The sequence below is a fragment of the Gymnogyps californianus genome, chromosome 4 (assembly GCF_018139145.2).
Source record: "Gymnogyps californianus isolate 813 chromosome 4, ASM1813914v2, whole genome shotgun sequence".
NCBI classification, from domain to species: Eukaryota; Metazoa; Chordata; class Aves; order Accipitriformes; family Cathartidae; genus Gymnogyps; species Gymnogyps californianus.
Genome location: NC_059474.1, coordinates 60,776,537 through 60,796,415, shown reverse-complemented (window position 1 = coordinate 60,796,415; position 19,879 = coordinate 60,776,537). Strand labels below are relative to the sequence as shown.

Genomic DNA, 19,879 nt, shown 5'->3' with positions numbered 1-19,879 from the left:
ACCCAGCCACAAAGGAAATTCTTCCTTGTTCCTTGCAACCAGAAGTTGCTTTACACCTTGATGAACAAGATTTGTTTCCTATCCTATCTTGAATAACTCCAGATCTCATAATTATCCTCTTTTTCTCATGTCGCACCATGGCCAGCCCTCCGAGGCCTGTGAGCAACCTACTAAAATCTTCATGATTTCAGAGTCACCCAATACGCCCTGCCTCCCTGGGACCCAGAAAAAGCCAAGCTCTGGCAGTAGGCCACATGCGACAGGGATCCCATTGCTCCAGTGTAGGACGGGGCTGGCATGAGCTGGGCTTGCCCAGATGTGTAGCTGGGTGTGGAAGTGACCCAGCAGGGTTGGCTGTGTCAGCCCTCGCTTTCTCCCACCACACACTGCTCTGCCACTGCACACAGGGTAACAGGATTTATCAAAAAGGTTATCTTAAATCTAGTTTGACAGAACTTTCCTCTGGAATATTTGCTGAACGCACTGAATTGCTTGCATGGGATGTTCAGAAGCATTCAGTAGGTTTGGGAGCACAAATCTCTTGTTGCTCAATACTATTGCTCTTTTGCTTGCTCCCAGTTTAGTCCTTCAACAGCTGTCCTCGTAATACATTCTTCTTCTTGCCTCACTAGCTCTTTAGGATGTAAAGCCTATTATTAGTGATTTTTAAAGGTTTTTGACCATAAATATTAATTGGAACATACCACCTGGTTCAGTGACTCTCTCCAGTTTTGTGGCAATCATACGATATGAATTACTACTAATCAGTTGTGTTAATTCTGTACCTAGCACCCAAGGTGCTGGCCAATTTGCATCCAATTTACAGCTCAACCTGCTGAGACTCCCAGAGCTGACCATAATGGAAATCCAGTAGCAGCTCCCTTGAGAACCTGACATATCTCCTGCCCAGGTTTCAACTGAGGGGTTAGCTGGGAACCCTACCAGAGATTAGAGGGAGAGGGCAGGAGGAGAAAGACAGACAGGGACAGCAAAAACTGAACCTGGCACTGTCCCAAACCAGGATGTGAACATCACACTCCCTTTAGAAACAGAGATACCAAATACTCGCAGTAGTGACAACCCTACAGCCACAGTGCTTGCCTGAGGTGAAGAAAATGGACCTGAAGGAGAGTGAGCGTCATGATCCACGGGTGTCCAGCAAAGCAGAAGATCAGAAACTTTCCCATCAGAAACCACACATACACAAAGACAGCATGTGTCGCGGCAGGCAAGAGCAGTGTGATCCCATACATCTGCAAATGGTATCACAAACTCTTCACAGAATTTAAACTAACTGGACTGCTAAAGCTGGGAGGTAAGCACTATCTGACTTTTCACTAAAATAAGGCGCTCAGCTGGATGGTTCTTGGAGGTGTCGGCTGCAAAAGAGAAATAACTGACCTTGTACAGTAGTTCCTAAAAAGATGGGTCTTTCGGATAAAAGAAATTAAGAGGACTAATACATGGGATAACGTCAGGATTTAAAGTACCATGCTTATGCCTAGTGCAACCGATTTCAAAGGCATGTAATGGCATGAGAGCTTCATTATAGCCATGTAATAGTGACAGCTGGAATTAAGGTCACCTAAGTATTCCCATTCCTACTCCCTGCTTTCAATTGTCCATAATTAGCTTCCTAAAACTTTCACACTGCCATTGAAATTTTGTCCGCTTAGGGAGATTTTCCAACTTTTGGAGAGAAAATCAAGTTTGGAGAGAAAAGTATCTGGGCCAATATCCAGAGAAGGGCTTTTGTGTGGTTTGTGGTTTGTTTTTTTTTTCCCAAAAAGTATGCTTTTCCCAGGAAAATGAATCTGCACCCTCTGTTTTTTTAAGCAACACTTAAGAGGTAAGGAGCTGAAATACAGAAGCAAATAGCTCTTAGGAAAAGAATAGTTTTATGAAACCTAAGGAAGATCAATGGTGATGTATTCAGGTGACAAGTGCCCAAATACCATCAACCACGCAAGTTCAGTACCGAATTTGGATTCTTCCTTTTGACAACACCAAGTTCTAAACAACTGCTCTCTTGACTGGCCAGATTTTGATCTCAGTGACACCAGTTCACATCTTGAATCACTTCATTGATTTAATTACTTGTAAACAATGCAGTAATTCTAGATTGTGGGTCTATAATTAAGATAAGATTCTACCCTTGATCACACACACTATCGATAACTGCCCTTTATTTCATTTTGAATTCCTTTTTCCAGCTCAGGTTCACATCCATTTTCCTTGCGCACATTTTATAGCTTTTCTTGCCACACACTGGATCTGAATTAGAGTTACTCATTTGGGTGATGGGGGGGGTGTCTTCTTATGATTTTTCTAGCTTTGTACATGCTTATTAGACCTTCTGCCTTGATGAACCAAGAAAAAAAAAAAAAAAAGAAAAATCAGCTTGTATGCCTATTACTTGTGAAAATTACATTACATTAATAAGTCAAAGAATCAATGAAGTTAAAGGATCGTTGAATTTAAGTTAGAGAAAAAGTTGGGTATTAGGCACATTGTTGATAACTAACCATTTCATCCTGGAAATTCATGCTATTTAGGTAGAGCACACTGACAGTCTGAGATCTTACAGGTGAACAAAACCACTAAGCTACAGCTTCATGCACTACACTGCATCAACTCACGCTAGAATTTAAAAGTACTTCATATTTTCCTCAATATTTTTTTAGTTCCCTGTGCTACTGTGACCTGTGGAAACAGGAAAAACTGGAAACAAAAGTTAAAGCAAGAAAGCATCTCAGTTTTTAAATCAGTGCAGTATATGCTTATGCCAGTGGTCGTTCTTCTTTTAATTTCAATAGGAATTTCTGAAAAAAGCATCACAAGTGAGAGGCAAGTGCTTTCTGTGAGTTATTTCCTCTCAGCGTACAGCCTTTAATCTGTATCTTTAAGGCCACACCTGTATATATACATACTGACAGTCGAGCGTGCTGTCAACCTCTGATTCCAGAGCTAAATAAACAAGTCGCCACACTGTCATCTTGGCCACTGTTACGTTGCCATGTTTCCCAGTTGGCTGAATTACCATGAAAAGATGCTTTCTGCTTTGTTTCTAGCCCCAGTCACCCACAGAGGGCACCCTTATTGTACCATGCTAGTCCAAGGACAATGCTGCTTATTTGCAAGAACCATTCCCTAAAAATAAAGCTTTTAAAGCAGCAGTTGTCAAATGCCCTAAATTTATTTTAGGATTTTTTTTCTCAAAATGTTCCTTAATCTTAAAGATCTTTTTTACATAGCTAAAAGATTTTTTTTTTCCATTTTACAACATTATTTTGCAGAACAAGACATAAGGGAGAGTGTTATTAAAGTCTCTAAAAAGCTTCATTTAAAAAGCTTCATTTTTCTGGCCTTTGTACTATAGATGCACTTCTAAATAAAATTGCCTTCAGTGAAGAACAAGAAAAACTTTCAATAAAAGTTCCGTTCTTTTCACCTTATACCAGTACTAAGCAAGTACTTGAGGCAGCACGTACAGAGCCTAGGAATGCCTGGGTTTAAATAAGGACTTAAGTTTTAAATTTTGGGATCTGTATCTGAAAACACTACCAAATCTCTGTTGAAACTTATTACAACCAGGAACATTCTTACTCAGTTTGGTCTAGGTGCTGCAAGACTCTGAAAAGTCCTTGGAAAGATTTGGCTGCCGCAGCTACCATAATTTCTCTTTCTGTGATCTGTCCAATTTATCTTCAATTTTCTTTCATTTCAGGGTCTGAGAGGGGAAAAGAAGTGTTTTGTGGGGGGTAGGGGGGAACGGCACACATACAGCAAATGAAGCTACATGATATGTGTAGGTACTTGTACTTTTCAACTTGCTGTAAAAAAAGAGAGTCATGTTAGACTCCCTTGAACTTCAGCAGTCTCTTTTCTGGGGGCACATTCAGTTATCACCTCTAAATTAGTCCTCACAGTCTAGTCTCCCAGAGCAAATAGTCTTTAGGAGTGTTTCGAAAACCTGCTGCCTTGGAGATCTGCTCCTACTGAATTAACCTCCCGACCCAAGGACCATAAGGCACTGATCAAGCAAGCCACACGCTTCTGAGCTTTACCTTAACACCGACATGGAAGGTGTGACAAACACACCTCATGTACAGTTTCAGCCAGCTTCACAGCGAGGTCTTGGATCTGAAGTGATTTGTATTTCACTTCCCTCTCTCTCCCAAATACATGCATGCTCACTTCTGCTCCCCAGGAAGACTTGAGTCATATCAGACACTAAAAAGGCCAAGTGTCGTAAAACAGCAGTCTCATCTACTCACTCACTGCTGCTGGTCTTTTCAGCTAGGCTTCCTTTGAGTTCAGCTCAGATGGAAACCTTAGCCAGTACTTCAGGCTTTGGCTCTGCAGATATGACAGGAAGCTATTCACAACTCAAACGATACAAGGTACTTCCTGATACGGGGATGACTGCAAGCTTATCGCCGGGTATAAAGTAGAGTCTTTCAGTTACAAGCATCCTGTTGAAGGCTAACCCATCCACCAAACAAGGTTATCAGGTGTTAAAGCTCTGCTTTCCATGGAAGAGTAAACTGGAGTTAAGAGAGAACAAACACAAAGCAACTCAAGGACTGTGATGAGGGTGAATAAAATCTGAGTGTGCCAGAGGAACTAAGTGGGACCTTTCCTGACTATCCATAGGCACTTGAAAAATTCTTTCCTATCTCTGGGGATCTCTTCTCAGGTGCTGAAGTGGCTTTATGGATTTGGCCTTTCAACTCTCTCGAACTCAGTTCCCTGTCTGCAGAGAGGAGACATCAGTGCCCTGGGGCTGGGAAACTGCAGGGTGCTTTGGTCATAATTGAATTGCACTGAAGCAACTGAGAATCTGCATCACTGAGGATGCAGAGGACAAAGTGAGCTCCCATTGCACCCCACTGGCGTCCTTCGCAGTGGTGGCCCAGAGGGCAGCTAAGCAGAGGCATTGGATTCAGCTAACAAGCCCTGTTTGTGAGCCACAAAGTGGCAGGAACCACTGAGTACCAACTGCTGCACTTGACAGGCCTGGGGATCCTCACTCACCTTAGCAGCATAAAGAACAGGAGGCACGTGTGTGGAGGGAGGTGCATGGCACCTGCCTGCCCCTCTGCTTCTCCACCCTCATAGTGAGAGAAATGTGTTAACAACCTCTAAAATCATCATCTCCCAAAGGAGAAAACTGCCTCCTTCCTTACCAGCTTCAGTACAGGGACTCATCAGTGAGTCTTTAAACTGACCAAGAACAGGCACAGTCATCAGAACTATTCTGCAGCGTTTTCCTGTGGTATTGCAAGTGCCTCTGCAATACCCAGTAGAGACACTATTTCTAAATTAAACCCACACTAGTTCAATTCTATCAGACAGGACAAACTTCAACAGCTGTATTCATTAAAAACTTTCCCCAACATCTGTACTTAAGGACACAGGAGATTCTCTTATCACTTGAAGTCACTGAAGTAAGATGTCTGTTTCTAAAAGAGATGTCCTGACACACACTACTGAGTCCTGAGGCAAGAATTACTTGAAATTCCATTACTTCAATAGATATATTGGGATAGGCAGTAGTTTCCCAGGGGAATTGCCCAGGTATCCTCCTAATACAATCCCCAACCACTCTGCCCAGATCCAGCCAGTTAGTTCTGTCTTGGTTTCAGATGGTGGAAGGACAGAGGAGAGCCCAGGTGCCTTGCAGATGATGAGACAACAGGGGAAATCCATGCCAGTCCATTCCGTGGTTCAAGGCACTCATGGAGAGAAAACAAACACCTCACCTCTCCCCCAGCCACCCAATTAGCCAAGGAGGGAGCCATGCTACACTCATACCTGAGGAACATCCATCCACCCAACCCATGGCCTGTCTTACCATCACATGGGAGCAGGAGAGAGCAGGGGATAATGGACAGGGCATAGCCCCAGAAGCAGGGGACGGTACACTGTCTAACGCAAGAGTCCACAAAGACACATGGACTAGGACAGGGAGAAGCAGCCCAGCAGCAGGGCTGGGAACAGCTCTGGCCAGAGGAGGAGACAGGGAGATACTAGGTGCCTGGGAAAGGAGAAGGGTGGCATAGGCTGTCCTCGAAGAGGCGAAAGCCCAGAACATCTAGGAGAAGGTATCAGAAAGTTATTGTAGTGGTAAAAAGAGCAGACAGGTACATTCGCAAGTCACTGGTGGGCAGGGTAAAGGCTGGTGTCCATTTCTATTGAGCAACCGGCCATGTAATGAAGGGGTCACATGCTGTGGCTGCTTGGTATCCACTACTCTCTCACAGCTAGACACTTACCAGCCTTCAGCTAAGACAATTCTCATTAAGATGGGCTTGATGAGGTACTCATTTCAAGCTCTCCTGAATGCACACCTCCTTCCCTTGGGGTCAAAGATGACTTTCCACACTGGACACAAAGTCCCTCCACCCTCCTCCCTGCACACAGGGCAGTTAGTGCTGCTGCCCAGAGTATGCAACTGGGATCATCCCAGTCACCCAGGTCTATCTAGAGCTGGCTGTCTCAGTTCCCTCCACACTTCGGGGTGCCAGAGGGGCTGAAGAAGCAAAGCTTAGAGCAGAGCTTTGGAAATCTCCCCTGGGATGCTGTTAGTAAGAGGGTAGTTGGGCCTCCAAGGCATTCTTGGGAAATCCGAAAGAATAAAAATATTTCGTGGGAGAAGAAAAAAAAATCCAAGTCTGGTGCAGGATTTGGAGAAAAACAGTGGGTAAGAGTTGTGCAGATCAGCCAAGCATTAAGTGAACCTGCTATAAAATAGAGGCTCCTTTAGGAAGGAGCCATTAAGGCTGTGACTGCCCTTTTTAGCCAGTGCAAGAGGGGATGGTCTGGCACAGCGCATTTTAGCTTGGCAAGGGAAGAACGACTGGTCCAGCTAGAAAAACGAGGAGGCTCTGGTGGGCTGGCACATCTCTTTCCACAGTGGCATTCAATCAGATCTGCTTTTTCAAAAGAGCACAAAGAGAACCCTTACAGCCACTTGCAGGAAACCAGCCAAGGAGCAAAGACCTTTCATCATCTGTTCCTCAGTCCCCCCAGCTCCACCCCACAAGACACTTTCCAGACTTTCCAGTCAGCCCTGAGATGTTGACTGGTGCACCAGCTTCATCAGCTCTCTGGCATGATCTCGCTGCACTCCCTCCCACCTTCAATGAGATAAGAGAGTCAGGAATGTCACACAATGGGTGTTACTACTCAACTCTGGAAACCAAAGCAAACATCAGGATGTTTGCTGCCAGTTCCAAGGAAGGCATGGGATGACTTCCCTATGGGAGCAAAAACATTTTTCCTGGTGAAACATCAACTCTGAAAAGAGCTCCTTTCAGGGTTGTTCTGGGGACAAACGAAGGAGGCTTCATCAGGGAGGGATCAGAGAAGGGAGCACTTGGCAGGGAGTTGCACTAACTCAGGTAATTTGAATGCTTCTGATTATCAGAAATGATTCACTCCTGTTCACTTTGCACCAAGTATTATGAAAGACATCGCATTTATCTGCATTGACTCACTGTTTCACAACATGAGTTTAAGGTATCGTTACTACTATGATGATGGGAAGGCTTGGACATCCAAAACCCTGACACCAGCCAGGGAAAGACTGCAAAGGATTTTGGTAAATCCAGACAAATCAGGAAATGTGATAAAAAACTCAACTCTCTCCTCCTCTATTAAAGAGATGGTATGAAAACCCTGAAAATAGAAATGCAGATGTTCGAGACAGCTGTCTATCAAGAAGTCAAGAGGATATTTTTGTCTCTGGAAAGATTGCTTTGATTTTTATCACCACAAGCTGAGTTTTGCTTGTAGAGAATCAGACTTACAAGGAACATACTGTTATTCATTAGTGTATGGAGCCACTTTAAATAAGCTTATGGACAACTCTCAATCTCATACATGTGTGTTAGATGGAACACCTGGAGCTAAAACCACAAAAAGTCAAAGTTTATGGCAGAGACCATTTATATCAGCTGACCTAAAATTACAGCAAAGAACTCACCAAATTTGAGAGAGGAAGGTAGAAGTTCATGGCTGAATTAAAGACAGCTCTTAAGAAAAGTCACAGGAATGAAGGAAAGGCAACAGTTCTCTGTATGTTTGTTATGGTGTTACTTATCAGGTACAATTAACATGCTCTGAAATAATGGTTCTCACTGCTCAACCAGCACTGGTATTTACTGTCACTACTGTCAGAAATGCTCAACACCCATAGAGGAGACAGGGTTTCTAAAGCATTGACTTCCATTCAAGCATCTAAATTAACAGCCATGTTCAGAGGAAATCTGACTGCATTGGACACTGTCTGAAAGAACTTCTTAGCTAAAGTAAGTGTTTCTTTGCCAAAGGAGCCACATTTTTTAGAAATGAAGAAGGAATGGAGTGAGAGAAAGGGATATAATTTACTCAATGAAGAGTTATTCCTCAGACTTCTCCCCAGCTGTTGCCTTCCTCCCGCCTCAGCAATACACAATGTCTTCTTGGTCAGGGAGAACATTCCCTCTCCAAGGTCCTATATCACAAGGTTAAAAGCCTGCAATTATTAGGTAATAGTTGTAAAGTGGTAGCACCTAAGTCAATGCAGCTTATGTAAGATTCTATACATACAGACATGCACCAGGAGCAGATCTTGGGAAATATGGTACAGTTCCCGGTAGGTAAAGAGGGCAGAAAGGAAACAAGTACAGAAAAGAGGACAACTTGGCTAAGATCTCCCAGGCCCTCAGCAGTGGAGCCAGGAAGAGAAGCTAGCACTGCCAAATCCCTACATAGCACCCTACTTCTCCAGAACAATGTTCACCACAGCTCACATTTTGTTGTGGACAAGTGGCATGGCCCTAAATTAAATGACAGTGAGGAGCAAAGCATTGATTGTCCTATTAACTGAGTATCTGTGCAAGGTTGCTAAACAGGAGGTAAGAGATACGCATCGGACTCTGATGAATGAAACAAAAAGATACAAGCACAATCACATGCTTATTGCTGTAAAGAGCTGAACTCTGTAATTATCATCTGCGGGGAAGTGTCTCAAAGAGAAAACAAGAAAGGAAATTGCAATGTGTCTATTTAGTTCCATAGCTACTGTATGACTGAGAGCCACTCAGCAGCCTCTGCTATTTGTAGGAGGGTTTCCCAACAAAACATACCAAAGGTGCAGGAAAAGGGCTTGTGTATTGTTTTCTCAACACACAGCAACAGCCTGACAGGTAGAATTCCCCACCCCGTAAAGGAGAGGGTGTAAAAGCATGCTTTCCTTAGAGACAGTGGGGCATAAATCACAAAGCCAGGCGCAGGGCAGGGAAAGAAAAGACACACACAAACGGTTAGTGACACAGGAGGAAGCTGAGATTGTCAATATCTGCTTCACCACTGCAGGGACAAAGAGAGGTGACATGCTAGAACAAGCAGACTGGCAAGTGCCTGGTCTGCCAGGTGTGATCATGACTCTCATGCAATCCATTTCGCAGGTCTGCTAACCGTGGGGGCTCAGGGTACACCGGACACCTGTGGTCTAAGAGTGTGCTGTTCACATTAATGACTCTTGTATTATCACACAGTCCTTAATAACGGAAAGGCACAATGGTCCAAACTTACCAGTCTCTCAACCCTCTCACTCAGGTCTCTAAACCTTCCTGAGGACTGTCTGGACAATTCATTATTGTACCGGATGCTGGTGATTTTTATGTTGCCACTGTAATAGAACAGCTTCTGATCTGTAAGGGAAAGAAGAGGAACAGGCAATACTCAAAGCACCAAGACGAATGAACTTTGGAGAAACACCTGGGGCTGACTGACATCCAGATGTCTAGGGAGTGGATGAGCCTTCACCTGTATCCAACCCATTCAAATACAGCTTCCAAAAGCTAGGAGCCGAGGAGCAAGAACTCAGTTGAGTTAGGCGATCTAAGCCAAGTAGTGACAAAAAGCCCAGTTTCCCCAACAGTTACATTTGTGGCCAACCAACAGCACTTTGGGCTCACACAGGGTCACAAGCTGCATCTTGCTGGTCAGCTGCCTTCCTTCCTGGCCTGTATGCCCACTCAACGCCAAGCCCTGGCAGGTGGCTGCGGGTGATCAGGGCAAGGGAACAGAGCAACACTACAGGTAGAGACAAGCTGAAGGCTCTGTTTGTCACTCATGTAAGGAGACCAGAAGACTTGTGTGTTGACCTCATCACAGAAGTAGATCATGAGGAAGTGAAAGCCAACAGAAACCACAGCCCTAAACCACCCTGCACAGCAGGAAATGTTCCTGAGATGTGCAAAGATGCTAAATGAGGAAAGAAAGAGAGCTCTAGAGAAACTGGTGGTTTTTCCCCAAATAAGCTTTAGACAGACTGATGAAAAGCAAGCTCCCAGCATTGTGTGGCACAACGAGCACAAAGGAAAGGCACGAAACATAGGAACAGTGATATGTTATGTAAAACTTACCATATGCCAGAAAATAAACTAGGAGACCAATGGTGATAGCTGCTGCCACTGCTGTTCCAATAACAATTAAAGCAATTTTCCAGGGTTCAAGATGTCTTATTTTGATGGCTGGCTGATGAATTCTGGGGGGAAATAAGAAGAACAAAGGGAGAAGATTAATAAGAGATCCTTTTCTGTTTAAAAAAAACCTCAAAGTGAAGCTAAAGTTTTCTCCCTCAACATCTGCTGATTCTTCCCAGCAGTATTAACTGACTTCTCACCCAACACCCTTGAAAATGAAACCATGACTCAAGACTATTTTGAAATAGATGTTGGGATATGCTAGAAGTCACAGAACACAGACAGGGTTTGAGGGTTTGGGGTTTTTTTATTATTAGGGCCAAATTAAATAGGAGTCCCACTAAGCACTTTCTTATGTGACCCCTGAATGAAAATTTGCAAGAATAAAACTTACTTTTCAGCTAGGTGAACTTTCATACAGCAATGTAGGCAGCTTTCAATTAATTAAGCAAATCAGTTATCACAGACACACCGGCACCTTTGCTCCCAAAACTGCTTTGTGCAATAAAACCGGTAAAAAGCATCCCATGCTTTGTGTAGTACATATCTATACATTATCCAAGCTGCTCAGTCCATTTCAGCCTGCAAAGCAGGGCTGGACAAAACAGAGAAAGATTTCAGAGGGTCAGCCTGTGCTTCCTGTTTTACTCAGGCTAAATCTAAAAGCAAAGGCAAGCACTGCTTTAAACAGTATTTGCTGAAGTGACGGAATGACAGGGAAGGGCAAGGACGTGAGCAGACCAGGGAACATAGGTAGGAAGCCTCGCCAGATACTTCTCTCTGCCGTGCTTTTAATTACACAGGCGCTAATCCAAATTAAGTCCAGGAAAGTCAACAGTCAGTAGGTCAGTATTATAGTTAGACAAAAAACTGCCTGAAAAAATGTTACTTACAGCAAATTCTGCCCTTGGCTATAAACTCAAAGACATCTGAAGAGCCTTAAAGCCATTTTTCTATTATGTTATAAGCCATTACAAGATACAGAACAGGAAGCCATAATTTTTGGCAGAGAGTCCTTCATTCTAGAGCCAGCTACCTCACTCATGCAAACATGTACACCTTCAGGTTAAGGTACAGCCTCCCCCAGGAAAGCAGGCTGCAGGGATCCTCTCCTGAGGGTATGAGGCATCTCAGTGAGTTCCCACATTCATAACAAGGTACATATAGCTCACTTCCGGAACACATACTTCATGAGCCAGAAGTTTAAATACATTAAAATAAGTTGAAAATAATTGCAAGCGACCACTGCAGATGCGTGCAGGAATGAGACAGCAAGTACACTGTGCACTGTACATAAATATCAAAGCAGGATCTGATATTTCATTCTAATTTCATTGTAAAGCCTTACAATTACAGCCTTATTACTTTGGCTTGGAAAACAACTGACTCAGGCTAAATATCGTGACGTTTGAGTGAAAATGGGAATACTCATTTGTCACTCATATCTGTTCTGACTTCTCCTTGATCTCCCAGCTAGCATTTCCTTCACTCCTGCTATCCTCTAAAACAGCTATTAATTAACCTCTCATCTCATCTGGTTTGCTTCAAAATGCATCTGTGAATCCATAGCAGAAAAAAAAAATTTTAAAAAGATGGAAATTAAACAGTCCTAGTAAGAGTTTGGAGATGAGCAGCTCCAAAGTTATTTCTGAAACTACTGTATGGAAGTTGCCTTAAAACTTTAACTGGAGAAATTAAAAATACGCAGGTATAAATAGTCAGGCCTCTACATCATTAAGAAGAACATTTCTAAATAGTAGCTCTTAGGTGAAACCATAAAGTCAGTGGTGAGTTCAGCTTTGTCATGTGGGTTTGTTGTGTTTTTTTTTTTTTTCCCCTGCCACTCCAGCTAGTAGTCCTTTGCATGGCTTATAGGCTTTGCAAATCTTTCTACTATGTTTGCAGTGAGACTAAGTTACAAGAAAACCCAACAAAACAAAAAAAACACATTTAACTTGACACAACCTACTCACATTCATTCTTGTGGACACTCATTTAAAAAGCAGTTGTCTTGATTAAGCTGCACGGAAGGAAAAACACTCAGAAGGTCTTTCAGCTATAATGATCCGGCATAGCCCCAAACCAAAATGCTGGGTTTGAGAAGCCCATTTGAAAGGCTGAATGCCACATCTACACCGCAGTAGGTGAGTGTGAAGAAATTACTGCCTATCATATCAGTGAAAGACCAGTTTCAGACCAGAAGTAACATGGCTGGGACAGTTAAATATCGAGTACTATACAATTTGAAACCTTTTCAGCATTCTTTTGTACATAGTATAACATTTTTTTTTTTTATAACTCTTATTCTTTATTTCTTCCAAGTTCCATGTTATCATTTAGCAAACAAACCCCAGTCCACAACAGTTACTCACATGGGTAATTTTACTCACGCATGACTTTCACTTCATTCATGAAACCTGTTTGAGAGCATCGTTTCAAACATGCAGAGGGGACTCAGCATCAGCTTCTGAACTGAATTTCCTCAGACAACAAGCTGTTTGAGAAATATATCTTAGAAGGTCACTTAAGGGGGGGGGCTGTTTTGGGACTTGGGATGCCTTTTTTTTTCTTCCTTTTTTTCTGAATAAACTTTCCCCCTTCCTTTTAAATAACAACATGAAATTACTGTTAAGGTTTACTCTCCAATCCTAATTTGTTTTAGAAACAAAAATTGGTTTTAAAACTAAAAGGTACTTTTGAGTAAAATGTCCTTGGCTAGGCTGTACCATCTGGATACTTGCCTATTTGAATAGAAGTGCAGACTGAGCACACCAGGAGGATTTCAAATCCAGGTTTTCAAAGATATCTGAGAGACAAAACCACAAAGATTGCTGGGGTGATACTTTTCCATTCCCATTAACTTTGAGCTTTATTGCTGCTTTGCTCTGTCTCCTGAGGTTGATTCCTCAAAGATCAATTATTTCATGTGACAACACGTCCCATTGTGTAAAGTTGGACAGTACTTACAGTGATTCAATACACACAAGAGAAGTAACTATCCCAGAACTGAAACAGCTTCGATCCACATGATGACCCATCAGAGCCTGAATACTCTGCAGAGAGCTCATAGAAGTTCAACAGTGGGAATTTATTTTCTCAGATCAAGAGTCAAGCAGTCCCTGCTAACTCCTTGGGAACTATCTGCTCAGAAAGGGAACCGGGAGCATAACCTAGAAATGCACAGCAGGATTAAAAACACTCCAGCTGAGAAGGTCACTGAAATCCTCCAGAGTAGAAATGGGGATTTTAAGCCTGAACCAAATACCAGCTGAAAGCCTCCCACTGACCTCAGTGGGCTTTCTGTCGGGGTCCCTTCTGCCTGCAGCCTACATGGTCCTCCCCTCTACCCCAGAGACTCTGCTCTTTCCCAGACAACCATGCCCATACAGTAATCTTAAATACACGGCAATCAGGGACCGGATTTTGTCTCTCAGCAGAAGACTGCCAAGTCTCAGATTAAGATTTGTCCGATTAGGAAGAGGAGTGAAATATTTGCTGACAAAGAGAAACAACAAAAACTGATATAAAATTGCCCAGTGACATAACAATTTTACTTGGTTGTCCTCTCTTTGTTTCCTAATAATTCCTAACGCTGTCTTGGCTTTTTCAACTGGCGTTCAGCTGGCATTTTCCTAGAAATACTGAGATCTTTCCTGAGTGGTGGTAGGTGGAGCCCTGCATTCTGTACTTGGGTTCCCCCCCCGCACCATGAGCAGAGAAGCCCCCAAGGAACCCCTTCCTCAACAAGGACCTCACACCAATAAACGCAGAGCCTGAGCGATCCCTCCCCTTATGCATTTTACAAGGCAGAAATAAGGACACAGCTTATTATGTCTGTTGACTTTTAGTAATAGAAGAGTATCGGGGGAAAAAAAGTCAGTATCAAAGAAAAATTAAAAATCTTACCTAATATCCTAACTTGTTTTTTTTAAGGGTGCCATGCAATAAACGTATCAAACATCACATTAAATAAATCATGCATGCATTTGTCTTACTGCAGCTTGAAAGTTAGTTTACAAAAGAAATAAGAGTGTCTTTTATCTATTGGAATTTAGACTCACTTCTTGCAAAGAAGCAGAATCAAAACTGCCTTCTATGAGTCAGACCACCTGCTTCAGAGGAAAAGCCTCAAAGGTCTTCTTCACCAGGGCAGAAAGCACGCTCTGACACCTTTGGGAACCCCTCCATTACCTGCAGCGAGCTTCATATCAGAGACTGTCTAGCTAAGTCAGCATGCACCATGAAAGAGAACACAGGCTCTGCTTTGGCATGCACGCACTGACAGTGTCTGCTCGAGAAAGGTGCTGACAGGACAGCCTAACAGCCAAACCCAAAACAGTCACCTAGAGATGATCTCTTGTAGGCTATTAAATGTCCTTTGTTTTTAGTCCTATAAGAGAGGCGTGCTTAGACAGACAAATTTTCTCCACAATTTTAGAATACGTGTGGTACTTCTCCCTTACTAAGGTGCTTTGAGAAAAAAATTGATTAAAACCACTATCAGCCTTAGCAATAATTCTAATTTATAAATAAACACATAATAGGACAGTGATGGTGTTTTAATCTGTTTACTGAAATAAATCTCTTTACTGGTATATGAAATGTTACTGTAAAACAACCATACTTACATCACTCCTGAAGAGTTCTGCAAGTCTGGTACAAAAGATCAGCCCTTCTGCCTTTGTGATAGTTCGTGTGCATCTGTGACAGCTTATATCCACTGAGAATCTCGCCCAAGAGTATCCAGCTTTTCCTGTAGTTTGGAAGCTGACATTTCTGACTGAATAAGAAGTTTTTCCATATTTTATACTTTATATATAATAAACAATTGCTAGGCTGGGTAAACAGTGAGATGCTGTAATCTAGCAATGTATTTTCACTGAACAGAGATGGACAAAATTTCTTCATGGGAGAAATGCTGCTGAAATTAGAGAAGGCTCCTTAGACAAGAGGTTCAGCTGAGACTCGGAAACCCCAGGCAATTCTCCAGTGGCAGAGAAACTGGACAATTCCCATGTTCAGTTCTATATGAAATCTGTCCCCCTGTTATCACCAAATCTGTCCACAGACCACATGAAGTTTTCAGATTGTCTTGTATCAGAAGCATGTCAAATTAAGCCATCCCAATCTTTGTATTAGCTCGACTTCATTCGGAATGAAGATCTCTGTGCAACCAGAAATACAGACATGGAGTATGGGATAGAAGCAGAATTTGATTTTAAAAGCTTATGCTGACCTGTATTGGGTTTGTGTGGCAAGGTTTGGGGGGGGGGGGGGGGGGGGGGGGGGGGGGGGGGGGGCTACAGGAGTGGCTTCTCTGAGAAGCTGCTAGAAGCTTCCCCTATGTCCCATAGAACCAATGCCAGCCGCCACCAAGTTGGACCCGCCGCTGGCCAAGGCTGAGCCCATCAGCGATGGTGGTAGCACCTCTGTGATAACATATTTAAGAAGGGGAAAAAGTTGCTGCGCAAGTGGGCAACTGTAGGCAAAGAGAGGAGTGAGAATATGTGAGAGAAACAACTCTGCAGACACCAAGGTCAGTGAAGAAGGAGGGGGAGGAGGTGCTCCAGGCACCAGAGCAGCAATTCCCCTGCAGCCCCTGATGAAGACCATGGTGAGGCAGGCTGTCCCCCTGCAGCCCATGGAGGTTAACGGTGGAGCAGATATCCACCTGCAGCCCGTGGAGGACCCCACACCGGAGCAGGTGGATGTGCCCAAAGGAGGCTGTGACCCCATGGGAAGCCTGCGCTGGAGCAGGCTCCTGGCAGGACCTGTGGACCCATGGAGAGAGGAGCCCACGCTGGAGCAGGTTTGCTGGCAGGACTTGTGACCCCGTGGGGGACCCACGCTGGAGCAGTCTGTTCCTGAAGGACTGCACCCCGTGGATGGGACCCATGCTGGAGCAGTTCGTGAAGAACTGCAGCCCATGGGAAGGACTCACGTTGGAGAAGTTCGTGGAGGACTGTCTCCCGGGGAGGGACCCCACACTGGAGCAGGGGAAGAGTGTGAGGAGTCCTTGCCCTGAGGAGGAAGGAGCGGCAGAGACAATGTGTGATGAACTGACCCAAACCCCCACTCCCCGTCCCCCTGTACCACTGGGGGGGAGGAGGTAGAGAACTTGGGAAGAAGGGAGGGGTGGGGGGAAGGTGTTTTTAAGATTTGGGTTTATTTCTCATCATCCTACTCTGATTTGACTGGTAATAAATTAAATTCCCCCCCCCCCCCCCGCCAAGTCAAGTCTGTTTTGCCTGTGATGGTAAGTGCTGAGTGATCTCCCTGTCCTTATCTCGACCCATGAGCCTTTTGATATATTTTCTCTCCCGTCCAGCTCAGGAAGGGAGTGAGAGCAGCTTTGGTGGGCACCTGGCATCCAGCCATGGTCAACCCACCACATGACCCAAAATGCCCAATCATAAAACTGTCTGTGAAAAAATTAATAAAGTGAGGCACTTCTGCAACACCTTCTAAGAGGAACCAGAAAAGCTGCTGGTTTTACACTGGGGCTTGCTCAGTTAATGAAGACAACTAGATTTTAAGGCTCAGGAGGAGGTCCTTTCTCATTCTGGTTTTCCTGTCTAAAATGGTCAGGAACTGAGTGAATGTGGCAAGGAAACACAAATGGTATCAACTCCATACGAGTCAAATCAGGTGTGGTGTGTACCAGAATTAAAAGTATTTCACTAGGGTTTCCTGGAATCAGGATCTACTCTGGGGCAAACTGAACAGAATACATTTCTGTTTGGTACCGTGCAGGAACCACATCTGCCTCCTGCAATAATCAAGGTTAACTCCCATTAATGCCAATGGGACATGAGTGTCCTTGCACCAGGGCTGGTATCCATTTCCTGCTACACCTCAGCAGTCTGTAATTTACGCTCATTTTGCCCACCTACTGCATGACAAATTGGTGCAAGTGGCACTGCATTTCCACCCACATATTCACTTTTAGACTACCATATACACCACCAGCTACACTGTACCTCACCCTGCCAGGGCACAAGATCCTCATGAGGAAGTTGCGGGTAGGACACTGCATTTGCTTCCCAGACTGCAGGACACAGCACAACAGAGGAGGGACAAGACCAGCAAGGCTCTCTACTCCACCCAGTTTTCCTTAGCAGCTTTGCTTCTTGAAGGATTTTATGGAGCACATGTTCCAACTTAGCTTGAAATGTTGTGAAAAGAGGCATCTTGGAACTGGGTAAAGCTGAGACTGAAGCACTGCTCTTCTAAGAGACAGCATGATGAGCTCAAACAGCAAGGCTTACAGCTCCATGCTCAGATCTACATCCCTGCCCAGCAAAGAACTCTGGACATTTAACAGGCTACACAGGGTCTTTGATTAAGACCAAGCAGTCTCCATCCCTTCCCAAACGTGTAAATATTTAATTAACCAACACAGATTTCCCCTACCGTACTTTAGATTTTATAATAATCTAAACAACTATTTAAACAACTAAATCCTTTCCTAACTAGGAGGCAACCAAACTGGACTCAGATGTTGTTTAACTACCCCCTAGCACACTGTTATTAAAATTATTTACACCACTGTTGATATCAACAAAACATGGGAACTAGATTTACATCTAACTAGAAAAAGGAATGGCTTTTTAATTCTGCTAGTGTCCTGGTTTCAGCTGGGATAGACCAGGACAGCTAGGTAGAGAACTCTCACTTAGTTTTCCCTCTTCATGTAACACACACAAACTGGTATTCACAACTGATGAGGATTTCTTCCTCACCTGACAGTTAGAGCAGCAAAACTTTTAAGGTATGGATATTAAACAGGGCAGAGGATCTTTGGGTATTGAGTAGGGTACTACTAAGGAGCACAGAACCAAAAGCTGAACTCACTCTTCTCCTGGCAAAGCCAACACTGTATTGACTAAAATTATATTGTCCTCACAAAATGAGAAAAACACTTAAGTGGGCATAAAGAAGTTTTGTCAATCCAGAAACAATGTTTCTATTTCAGCATGTCCAGAAATTATTAAAACACCCCAATTTTTAAAAGTAGTGAGGATGGAAAAAATAAGTAGTATCTTGCAATCATCCACAGCCATTTGCCCAAAACAATGCCAGAGAGGAGACTAATATTGTAGTTTTTAGCAATCACACACAAAAATTCAGCCATCCAGCCAAATCATTAGGGTGTTAAAAAAACAAATTCAGCTTCTTTTAGATTTTGTTTCTGAGGTCATACTTTTAAGCTTAATCAATCACTGAGGCAACAACAAAAAACAAACTCAAGGGAGACTGAGCATCTCCTATTGCTACATGAATCCAGAAGCTAGTGTTAAACAGAAACAACAAATTCTAGGAGGCTCGCTGTACATTTATGACCAGATCCCCGCTCTGACCCAAGAGAGCATAGTAGAGTGTCACAGCTGGGAGACTTATTTTTGTAAAAATACTCTGAACTTTCCAGCACTGTCTTAAATATTGTTACAGTGAAACAAAACTAAGGATATCCAGCATCTCTGACTGCACAAAATACTATCAGACACAAAACACCTTGTCATTACTCCCTAGAAATCATGGCTTCTTCCTTAAAAGTACTAGGGTCAAAACTGGAATGATGAACACCTATAGTGTTCCCCTTACATAGTTGTGCTGCTGCCACTGATTTAACTGGGACCTTTTGCAGGGTTTGGGGGAAATAATATTGCAACTAGACCTCACCAAGACCCATGGTTTCCAAAAATTGTGTTATTAACATTTAATTTTGACACAAAAGAACTTCCTGGATTCCACACTGCTGCAATAAAAGCCTGCTGGGGGCAGGGTAAGACAATCACAGGGAGGAAAGGTAAGTGTCAACCTAAGCCATCACATCATCTTTCTAAACAGAAAGCAAATCTTTGTGCTCCTGGCCATGCTAGGGAAGGATTTCCTTCTGCATTTCTCACTCCAGCAATATGTTATTCTTTTCATCCAGACCACAACCTCCAAAACATCCCTTTCAGCCTGCAACTTACTGTTTAGCTTTCCCTCAGTCTATCGCCCCTTTTCAGGCTGCATATTTCAGACAGATCCATGATGTACCCTAGATCTAAAAGGATGAAAAGGGCAGAGATAGAGCAATGAGGTCCAAGGTCAGGCAAGAGCACAGACAGATTTCTTTCTTTTCTGGATCCATATATGGCCTTGAAGTCCTAAAGCTGTCCCATAGACAGTATCCTTTACCACCATTACACCTCCAAATCAGACTTGCTGAAGTTAAAACATGCCACTTACTTCTGAAGATCCCATGGTAGGTCCCGGTAGGTCTGGTAGCCTTTCTGACCGCCAACCAAGGCTCGACTAAAGTCTGGACTGTGTAGTGAATGCTGCTGGAAAACACAGGAGTCGCATTGACTGGTGTGACGGGAAGGGAAAGGTGTTGAATGAAGATCCTTCAT

General features: G+C 43.5%; 1 protein-coding gene across 1 annotated transcript in view; it reads right to left on the bottom strand.

Annotated features, from left to right (window-relative positions):
• Window positions 1–19,879, bottom strand: part of LOC127016002 (transmembrane protease serine 11A-like) — a 43,201-nt gene extending 23,322 nt beyond the window's left edge. The window contains exons 1-3 of the mRNA XM_050896292.1: window positions 19,716–19,879; window positions 10,419–10,540; window positions 9,583–9,701 (exon numbers count right to left, since the gene is read on the bottom strand). Of these exons, the coding sequence (XP_050752249.1) occupies window positions 9,583–9,701; window positions 10,419–10,540; window positions 19,716–19,879 (405 nt within the window). The remainder of the gene's footprint in view (window positions 1–9,582; window positions 9,702–10,418; window positions 10,541–19,715) is intronic.